We start from the raw sequence: 10753 nt of genomic DNA on the forward strand, positions 1-10753 counted from the left end.
AATTTAATACTAACAATAAGCAAATATAATTAAAATACATATTTTATATTAAAAAACCTTATTCACACCGAACAGAGGTTTAGTAAGAGTATTAGAATATCTTACCCTTAATATAATCTTACTAGATACAAAGTAATTAATTACCTTATATGTGTTTATTACTTACCATAAGTTATACATGACTAGTTTAGTCACCTTGTATGTGCTACTCCCTGTATATAAACTCTTCGCCAGAACACTTTAGTCTAAAAAGCACTTAATCAAGTACACATCACTTCACCTTCTAACAAAGTGGTTTTACGATTAAAAAAGATTTTTAATAAAATATAAATAATTACAATTAGTATGGAGGTTTAAACTTAGTTAAGTATATTTATGATTATAATTCTACTCTTAGAATAGTGAAGGTTTAGTCCTAAAGTTATCAAGACTAACTACCTAATTATAAAGAAGGATATATACTTTAAAAATATTCCTCTTATAAATCTTATTATCTAATAAATTACCTAAAATACGAAAATAATAGTATTTATTAAAATAATATTAAAAGTTATATTAGTTTAGTATTAATAGTAAGTAAATATAATTAAAATATATATTTTGTATTAAAAAACTTTATTTATATTAAATAGAAGTTTAATAAAAGTATTAGAATATCTTATCTTTGATATATCTTTATTAGATATAGGATAACTAATTATTTTATATATACTTTCTACTTATTTTATATATAATTAGCTTAGTTATTTTGTATATACTATTTTATATAAATTTTTCGCTAGAATACTTTAGTCAAAAGAGCACTTAATCAAGTACACATTACTTCACCTAATCTACTAACATGTCCAAATCTTTTGTCCTAGTACAGTAGCTTGCAACACACGAGTAATGTATTGGTATTTTCTAAGTATTCATAAATCATATTCTATGTAATTATATTAATATTATTTATGTAAATATATGGAAGATCGCCTTTAACTCCTGCGCATCTGTGCTCTTACATATAAAGTCCTAATAATAATATAAGCATATAAATCTTTTAGCTGCTCTATCTGTTTGCGAACTTAAACGCAATATAATTATACAGTTAACGGTAGATATTTATATGATATATTTCATAACACGGATAAACCATTGTCTATCATCTTTTGAAGGCTCAGGCTTCCACTATCATCAGCAATACTATCTGGAATGAAGGATATTGAATCACTATTCTACAAACATATCTATGACACCAGCAGTCTCTTAATAAACCGGTTCAATATTTTGCTATATTAGTTATCTTTTTACAAATTAGTATTCTCAAGACTTTAAAATTTATGGTTCCAACACACACCAATTAATTTCCGAAAAGGACATTTAGTTAAACTTAAAATTCAGCGAATAGTTTGAAGATTAAATTTAGAAAATTTGAGCTTGAAGAAAAAAAGGTTATTAGAACATTTTACGACCTTTTCTTAGTCAACACAGGCTTGCCAAAGCTGAAGAGGCTATCACTTAACTAGGTTATGCTCTTGGAACCGAATTTCAAGTAATTCCTGGGTAGATGCAAGGGAGAATTGCAGGGTCTTATCATAAGTGGGTGTACCTTAGAAGGTGATTTAATTTCCCATTGATACACGCTTTAAAATATCCGAGAAAGAATTTCAGCCACTTACAGACGTTGATCATAGAGGTGGATTATCTAAATTACCTAGACAGGGATGATATACTGGAGTTGCCGCTTATACCACCATACTTGCGTGCTTATACTACGGAGAAGCCGATATTAAATGGGTGTGACTGGTACGTTAGATCTTCTGTTGTATCGGTATGAAACTTCCTACCGCGTTGGCAATGTGTTAGAGCTCGATCTCTCGGCGGAGAGCTTCTGGGATTTAATAGAGGGAATTGGAAGCCCAGAGTTGTATCCAGAGGACTTCCATATCCTGAACATCTTTATCAATGAAGAAGGAAGCACAGGGCCCTGATATAACGTCGTCAACGCACCTCGGCATGGACCTTGTCCACTATGAACAAATTGAATTTCGCTTCGTTACGTTTTATTATCTGGACGGCTGAATTATACAAGGGGCGGTCGTTTACTTACATATTATTGGGCTTGGTTTCGTTGATTGGGCCATACTACGTGTATATACCGAGCGTTGCTTATAAAATAGAAACTAATCACGAAAATATGTTCTTTTGGAACGTAGATGTTCTCCACTTCGAGTAAAGTGTTCGAAGGGGCGTTTGAATTCGACGGCACAGTGCCAACACGATTTCCAAGATGATTAGGTCCGTGCCTCACTCAAGATTTATATAATACCACGGCCTGTCAACGAAACGTCGTATATTACGAGACGAACTACGGCCGACCCATTGCTTTTAGCTATTGATTCTACTTTCTAATCATCTGAATTGTAGATGGAGGAAAGGAGGTGGAAATTGTCCCGAGTTTAGACTGTCATTCAGATTGCAGGTCTGACTGTTCTATCAAAGGCGTATACAGTACGACATAACTATTATAAGATTTAAGGGAGATCTGTTACATTTACGACTGCCAAGTACCCGGGAAATTCCTCGGAAAGATTGTATTGAAATTGATTACACAATTGTGATGGTCGAATTGGTCGAACTGACTAGAAGTAGAATGATGAATCGAATCAAAACTTAACAAAATTCAAGGCAGCAGTAACACCCTTTGGGTTGAGTTCCAAGTGTGGTTTGGCGATACCGGAATATTTGCGGTCTTTAACAGTAGACTTAAAGGCCCAACCTTCGCCTGGCTCATCCAAAAGGGACTGTTGCACCGGTGCGAATGACTTCAACTCAAGATGGTTTCTACAGTTCAAACAACCCTGGATGCCCCATCGGCTAAGTATCGCCTGTCTATCAACTAGATGTTCCTCCTTCTTGCCATTGACGGTTCTGGAAGCGCGTATTTCAACCACAAAGGAGCCAGAAATAGCATCCCTACTGAGACCAGAGATTTCAACCGTACCACCCAACTTTTTGCGGAAAGAAGGGATAGTAAACCCACCATGATCAGGTGGTAGAGCATATTGAGACAATGAACTAGGGCCGTATGTGTATTTAAGCTGCTGTTCGATATTGACCACACCCCTCGAAGTATACTCAAAGGGGTAGAGTTTTGTGTCGAGAGAAAGCATCTCGCCTTGTGCGACTCCTGCAACACCAGTGGAGTTCAACCCTGGGTCATTATAGTCGAGGACGAGACCCAAATCATTGGTTTTGCCGTTTCTTTGCTGCCAAAGCCAGAAAACGTGGTCAATGAAGCAATGATGGAAGAAAAAGATGGGATCAAATGCCGCAGTGTCGTTCTCGCCCATATCACCGTTGGCTCCGAGAATCTCATCAGCATCGTATTCGCCGGGAACATAGAAACCACCGACAGCAAGGTGAATTGCATTATGTGGGCTCTCGAGGGATTCATAGTAGTTTCGACCGGCATGTCCATCCTTCTCGATCCAATATGCTTGGGAGGTTGTGTTGGAAAAGATATTGTATTTTTCTGCCTCGAGACATCTCTTGAATCGCTCATAAACTGAAAATGTGTCCGGGTATCTTGTGGGGGCACCGGGATCAGGCGTGATTTTGATACTACCCGTGAGCCAGTTGAGAACGTTCGCATTTAGCAGGTCGCAGTTCTTTGATTCGTCCGCGTAGATTCTATTGTGGTCAATCGAATTGACAACGTCTTTCCCGCCCACAAGTCCTGAGAGAGGATATCTCACAGTTGTATATCCTTCTGGCTTGCTATAATCGGCGTCATCGCCGGCTAGATCCTTAATTTCTTTCGCAAGAGTATAGGAGTATAGAGGGTTTAGAATTGGTCCTTGACCATCCTCGAGATCGAAGGTCTTGCTAGTAAGAACCGTAGGTATGACGGGTGGTTGGGATGGAAGTCGAGGGAGAGCCTGATCTGGGTCACTTTGTGGAGGCTGCTGTTCGGAATCATTCTGTTCCAATATCGAAGACACAACTAAACATTCATCCCAGAAAGGCATGGTAACATGCTCACAGCCCTGAATAGAACGTAGTGCATTCTCGAGACGCAAGACATAGGCTCGGTGCCACGTTGGGAAGAGCACATTGCCGTGATGGCAGAATCCTCCCCACCAACCTAGGCTTGTGCTTCCAGCACCAGGTCCGCGGAAAGGTTCGCCATGATATCCGGCGATTGTGAAGAATGAGTTGGGATCGCTAGGTGGAAGTTCCTGGATTCCCTTCCAAGCCTTGATTAGGTCTCGCAAAGGTTGCCTGTTGCCGCTGTCATAGTCTTCCTGCATCTTTTGTAGGGAGACTCGCTTTCGAGGCTCGGGGGGATTGAGAATGATAGTCGCTGAGGTCTCCATGATGGTTTGCTCTTGGGATTCAACGATGAGAAATTTATCAGATATTGGTATATTTCAATATTTTGTGAATGTATGCTTTGAGGTTTCTGAGTCTATAAATTAAGTTGAAAAGGGGTAATACTCGGGTTTTATATCTTTTAACGGGCACATATCTGGCTATTGATATCATGATGGGGAAACAGAATTCTTCTGTCAGTCCCACTAACGGCCCCGGCCTGTTCTCCCCAGTCAGTATCAACGAGACTTCTTGTGTATAGAAGCCCAGCTGATCAATGCAGTTGCACTGAATTTTCAAAGTGAGGCTGTTGAAATAATCGACAAGGAGAATGTAGATATTGCCTCCTATACAGCCATAGAGCTCGGGAAGATAGCAGCACAATGGATCAAACGCCTCCTAAATTTGCAGATACTGGGTAAATGCGATGAACTATAACTTTTCGTCTTTTCTATACGCGTATGCATATGCATATGCAAGTATCATTGGCTTTCCTCTCTCTCTAATACAACTTTCGGCTAACGGCTGCATATACGTATGTTTTAGCACCACAGTACTTTTGACAAAACGGGGATATGAACTAGCAAACTTTTGAGTTTGGAAATTCGATGATAGAGAACTATAGGCTTCGTAGGATAAGGCCCGAGACGGAATGTTTCCGTCCAGCTAACCCGTATTCCGTTGTGCATCCTGCATAACTCCGCATAATATGGAGCCGTGAATCAATCCGTGTCCTGCTGAGATAATCGCACTAATACCAAGGAAGTACTCCCCAAATTGGGTTAATTGGCCCAAAATCCAAGGCTCTGGACCCCGGAGTTAATATAAAGTTTTGCCGTAGTCAAATTACAACTACAAAATTCTCTAACCTGTGTTACCTGTTGCAGGGATCTTGACATAAAAATACTAACTTTGAAAGACTATTCAAATGTGTTGTCACTCCTAAAATTACAACATATGGGAAGCATCTTCGTGCTAGATTAAAACTCAAACCCATTGTATTGTCTTCTAACACTACTAGTTATCAGCCATAAAAATCTAGAAAAAAGCGGGGACACTCCCCAGCAGATTGATTTTGTAGATATCTGCATTAATATGTAGGTGATCTTGCGATATCCAGCAAAGATGAAACAGGAATCGCACTCGGGGGCGGGAGGACGGCTCGCAATCGGGAGACGGCTCGCACTCGGAAGATGGCTTGCATCTTGCTTGCCAGCCGCAGGCCAAAAGGAGCTAGTGGCAACAGCCTAAAGCAGAAATGTGGAGCAAATGAAGGTTTCTCAGAGCAAAAGATCTGTAGAAACACCCAACTTGTATGCAGTCTACTTGTTTCTGCGTTGTCAGCAGACGTCAACCGCAGAACATTTGAAGAACATTGCATCACAAGAAGAAGATTGAATAGTCCGATATCTTCCATTACAAATTGCAAGTGAGGGGTAAGAGAACAGATTCTAAAATGGTTTGCCAGTAAATCCCTCATCGACGCATCAATTGTTCAGGTTTTCCACTTATGGTATGGTAGATCTTTTTCATTCACATCACATGCATAGCAAGTCCATTGCTTGTATATATGCATTTCTATACTAAATGCTCTTACGTATCTAAATATATTTCTTTGTCAATAAATATTATATAATTATTAAAGTTCAGGCTGAACATCTTGCTGGCCAAGTAGTGCCGTAGTGGCTTCTATACCAGCTGATGAAAGTATTCCTTGTTTAAACGCTCTAAGCGTAGCACGTCAAAGGCTGAATGTATAATATAGCTATAGAGTGGGCGTTTATCACATTATCCTAATCCACCAATAGGTAGTTGGCTGTTGACTCTTGTCTATTTGCACTATAACAATCTACTAAACTTTGTTCACTCGCAAGGGGTGTTTCATTGGTCCTATAAACTATGCTACTGCATGTTTTGTCTTGCAGCAAAGCATCTCATAGGTAGTGCGGTTATTCGAACTCAGCTAAGCATCCACATGCTGTACGACGGCCCCGCCAGGCCGATAAAAGCTTCGATGCTACCCCTCGTAGTCTTGTCAGCCGAAGGGAGTCCTGCAAAGTCTATATTTCCATTACTAACAAGATCGAGGAATAAAATTTCCACTTTCCTTTGGGTATGACAGGCTACTCGTCAACCACGAGCGCTTGAGCAGTCACTACAATCAAATATATGATAAAGTGAGTATTTATGAATGGAATTCACTTTGATTTTGGAAGCTAATTCGTCAATGGGTTCTAGAAGAACAGTTGAGGCAACGGAAGACCTTGGTCACCTCATCATAAAGTGAAATGGCTGACCGGGAAAGTCGACTCCGAAGACGGACGCCGCAACGGCAGATGTCAGAGCCCTTACCAGAGGACGATGCGGCAAATCCAACGGGGGTCGAGCCCGGTGTCGAGGACTTCATTCAACCGAACCCGGTTCTCAACTCTATTTCAGAGAATAAGACGCATTTAATAGTCGGCGGAACTATCATCCTTCTCTTATTTCTAGGAATAAGTTACATTCGAGAGTCAGCTCTTGGATACTCTAGCCGAGTCGTTAAGTTTTCAGACGACCAATGCAATACTCCCAACGATCGTTCAATCTGGTGCAATGGCACCAGTATCAACACAGACTATGAGCATATTGCGAACACACCTCCTGGAATCACTAGGAAGGTACGTGCAGTTTAATCCAAAGATTCCATTGGTGTATCAACGCTAATTTTGTGGTAGTATTACATTGAGCTGGAGAACAAAGTTATTTGCCCAGACGGATATTGTGTCAATGCCACACTTATCAACGGGACATATCCCGGTCCAGTTCTGTGGGGTAATTGGGGTGATAGCTTCGAAATCACTGTGAAGAATCTGCTGCAAAATTGCAATGGATCTTCTATTCACTTCCACGGTTTAAGACAATGGAATACCACGTACGCAGATGGTGTTGCTGGAGTCACTCAATGCCCTATTCCTGTATTTGCCAACTCCTTGATCTTTGCGTGGAGAAAAGCAGTTTAACTAACGATTATCAGCCCATAGAAGGTAACAATACGATGACATACTTTTGGAATGCAACTCAGTATGGATCATCTTGGTATCATAGGTGAGTAGTTAGATACCTTCTCTGCGACTTCGCTTTGCCTGCTAACGTGTTTCTCGACCGTATGTAGTCACTTTAGGTAAGATCTTAAGAACCCGGCCATTAACTTACCAGAGCTGTTATAATAACTAGGGCATTTGTGTTCGTTTTATACAGCCTTCAATGTGAGTCGTGCTTCCCAAATATACAGTTTTTGGCGTCGAAAATCGTAGTGGACTTACATTTTATGCAGATGCGAATGGAATTCTCGGTCCTCTCGTACTGTATGGTCCATCATCGACCAATTATGATTTCGATAGTGGACCTCTATTGATTGGCGACTGGTATCACGAAGATGCCTTTTCAGTATATTACCGCGAGATAGAGGCACACGGTGGCGGGCCTCCAAGCTCCGACTCAAAGTTGATTAATGGAATGGGAAATTTTACGACGGTTTCTAGCACTGGCATTGTTAGTCCAGGATGCGATTTAAGTGACCCACATTGCCGGCCGGTTACATCAATTTATAATACAACCGTGCAAACTGGAAAGAGATATAAATTTCGTATTGTCAACACTTCCGTGACCTCTCATCTCACGTTTTGGATTGATGGTCACGACCTCGAAGTCATAAGTACAGACTTTGTACCTATTATGCCCTATACGGCCTCCAACCTGACTATAGCCATTGGTAAGGTAACCCGCCCCCTTTAATCCGTTGCCATTATGTTACTAAGTTCTTTAGGTCAACGCTACGAAGTCATCGTGACTGCCAACGCTGATACAAGCAAAAACAAAAATTTCTGGATCAAGCTTCGGAATTGTGGGAATGTTTGCGCTGGTGATACTTCTCAACCTCCTTTATCGGGGGGCACTAGCTACGAAGAGTGCCGCCAAGGTGTTCTCAGCTATGATCAAGTTGCTGCTATTCCAACACAATCAGACGCCGACCCTTTCAATACTCTATGCTTGGATGAAGACATAGCAGGTTTGGTACCAGTGGTACCACGAGTTATCACCGGTGTCCCATCCGTTTTATCGGGCCGTGATGCATTCGAAGGTTTTCAAGTCATCCGTGAGGCAGATGTCGATCAACCCAGTGTTGCTCACTGGAGTTTGAATAACTTTACTTTCAAAATTAATTGGTCGGATCCCTCTTTAAAAAACGTTTTGGAAGACACGATCGATCCCGTTAACTACGCCCCTGTTTGGCTTAATGGAACGGCAGATGATTGGAAAGCCTTCATTATTGAGGGTAACTGGACGAATTCGGCTGGAAATAATACCTACGCGATTCCTGCAGCCCATCCAATTCATCTTCATGGTCACGACTTTGTCGTATTACGCCAAGAAAGTGATCCATACGACCCGAGCCAGAACTATTCACTGAATCTCAACAACCCAGCTAGAAGAGATGTGATACTCTTACCTAAAAATGGATTTATCGTTATTGCATTCCGCCTCGACAATCCCGGAACCTGGCTGATACACTGTCATATCGCTTGGCACGCTAGTGCAGGTCTTGCTCTCCAATTCATTGAGAGATTTGACGATATCAGGACACCTTATATATCTCCGTATGAAATTGTTGAACCGTTTTATGAGCAATGTAGTGCATGGGGGGGATTCTACGATCATAAATGCGAATTCCAAGGATATGTGCCACTACAAGATGATTCTGGAATCTGAAGGTTATTTATGTGCATCGCCTTAGCCTTTTTTTTGTATGTCGAATTGATAATCGATGTTTCATTCTTAGCAATCTTTCCGCAGAGTCTGCTTGTATCCGAGATTGCGTTTCTCCTGAGGAAAACTGTGATATATTAACATTTTTTCTTACGGATTGTTGATTTAAACGTTTACTCCTGCGGCACTTTGATTGTTGCACTCTGAAGTTGTAACGTAGATAAAATATTCAATTTATTCTACATACGACCTGTCGTATTCTCTTCTTCATTCTAGCCTGGTCAAGGATTGTAAAAGAAAAATGAGTCGATTAGGAGGGACAACCGTATAGCTCTTGTTTTGATAATTAGCCATCAAGGTTTACTTTCAACATGATACAGTTTTGAGACTCTTGATAATTCAGTACAGCTATTAGTATGTTACCGTAGAACAGTCAATCCTGTTGAAATATATGGTTTCTTCTATTGCTTAGAACTTGTCTGTCTTCCTCGAAAGACTGCCTTCGGTCACTTTTTGTATACATTTCCATAGAGCAAAGATTTTACAGAGTTTTCACTGCAGAGATTTCTTCACCAAACAAGTTCTGGTTTCTTGTGAAATCTCAAAGTAAAACTTCATATATAAGACATTCGGTCAGCCAAACACTAAACTTAGATTCTGATACTTCTATTAAACCATATTATAATTACCATAATATCAGATTACTCCTTTAATTTGCATATAAATCAATTTTACTATTTATCCAATTATTTTAAAAAATTAACTATTTATCAATTAGAAGTGATTTTAAATGCTAATATAGCTAAACCCCCATTTTTAGGAAACTATATAATAAATTTTTACTAAACTACTCCCCTTCCTTTTTATAATTTATTTATGTAGTGATAATGTAATAGGCGGGTCGGTCCGTATTGCTTTATAAATAGAAAATACAATGTATTGATATCTAGTAGAATAATCGATCATTATAAACATAGATGTTAATTATTAACTACAAAATATTTTATCAACACCATTTTTAAATTATCAGAAGAGTTTTGCATCAATAATTATATATTATATATTTTATTATATAGTCCAAGCGTCTCTAATCCTTAAATAATATCTATATTTAACTTAACCGTGACTAAAAGTTTAGTACCCATACGTGACAACACTAGCCACACCAGGCATTCGAGCCAACACAAACTTGAAAATATATAGTATATATATTAATATAGACATTATTTCGTCGATTCGACGGGAAAAATTCTTAAATAAAATAATTTAATTTAATCTTCCGCAACTAATTGAACTTGAACTGTAATGGTTTCTCTTATGGTCTTACGCTGCTTAGCAGCTTCATTTTTTGCTGTTTGGGCCTTTATCTTAGCTACCAGTTTTTTCTTAAGATTTTTATTGAAGACATTTGCTTTTGAGATCCTAAATTCTTTATTTTTTATTTTTATTTTTTTAGTTTTTATTTTTTTTATTTTTTGAAGTTTATTAATGTTTTCTTTAGAAATTGTTTGCTTATTGAAAGTAACTTTAGTTGTCTTGAGAACTTTGTGGAATTTGGTTAATAATAATAAAAGTAATTGTAAAGGTTTACGTCTACCCTATAGAGTCCGGAATATATGTAGGTCTGTATAGTTAATGATCAGTTATTCTA

The 10753-nt window shown here is 39.1% G+C and overlaps 2 protein-coding genes across 2 annotated transcripts; one reads left to right on the forward strand and one right to left on the reverse strand.

Annotated features, from left to right (window-relative positions):
* Positions 1–2645: 2645 nt before the first annotated feature.
* DFL_000210 (uncharacterized protein) lies at positions 2646–4358 on the reverse strand (the record flags this gene model as incomplete). The annotated part of the gene is made up of 1 exon (XM_067630838.1): positions 2646–4358. One exon carries the CDS (start codon positions 4356–4358, stop codon positions 2646–2648), a length of 1713 nt encoding a protein of 570 aa, XP_067494738.1.
* Positions 4359–6641: 2283 nt separating this feature from the next.
* Positions 6642–9105, forward strand: DFL_000211 (uncharacterized protein; the record flags this gene model as incomplete). Its single annotated transcript, XM_067630849.1, has 7 exons — positions 6642–7013; positions 7071–7310; positions 7370–7440; positions 7508–7516; positions 7570–7601; positions 7670–8107; positions 8162–9105. The coding sequence occupies 7 exons, from the start codon at positions 6642–6644 to the stop codon at positions 9103–9105; spliced, it is 2106 nt and encodes a 701-aa protein (XP_067494739.1).
* Positions 9106–10753: the final 1648 nt, after the last annotated feature.

Source organism: Arthrobotrys flagrans, assembly GCF_004000055.1.
Source record: "Arthrobotrys flagrans strain CBS H-5679 chromosome Unknown unitig_15, whole genome shotgun sequence".
NCBI classification, from domain to species: Eukaryota; Fungi; Ascomycota; class Orbiliomycetes; order Orbiliales; family Orbiliaceae; genus Arthrobotrys; species Arthrobotrys flagrans.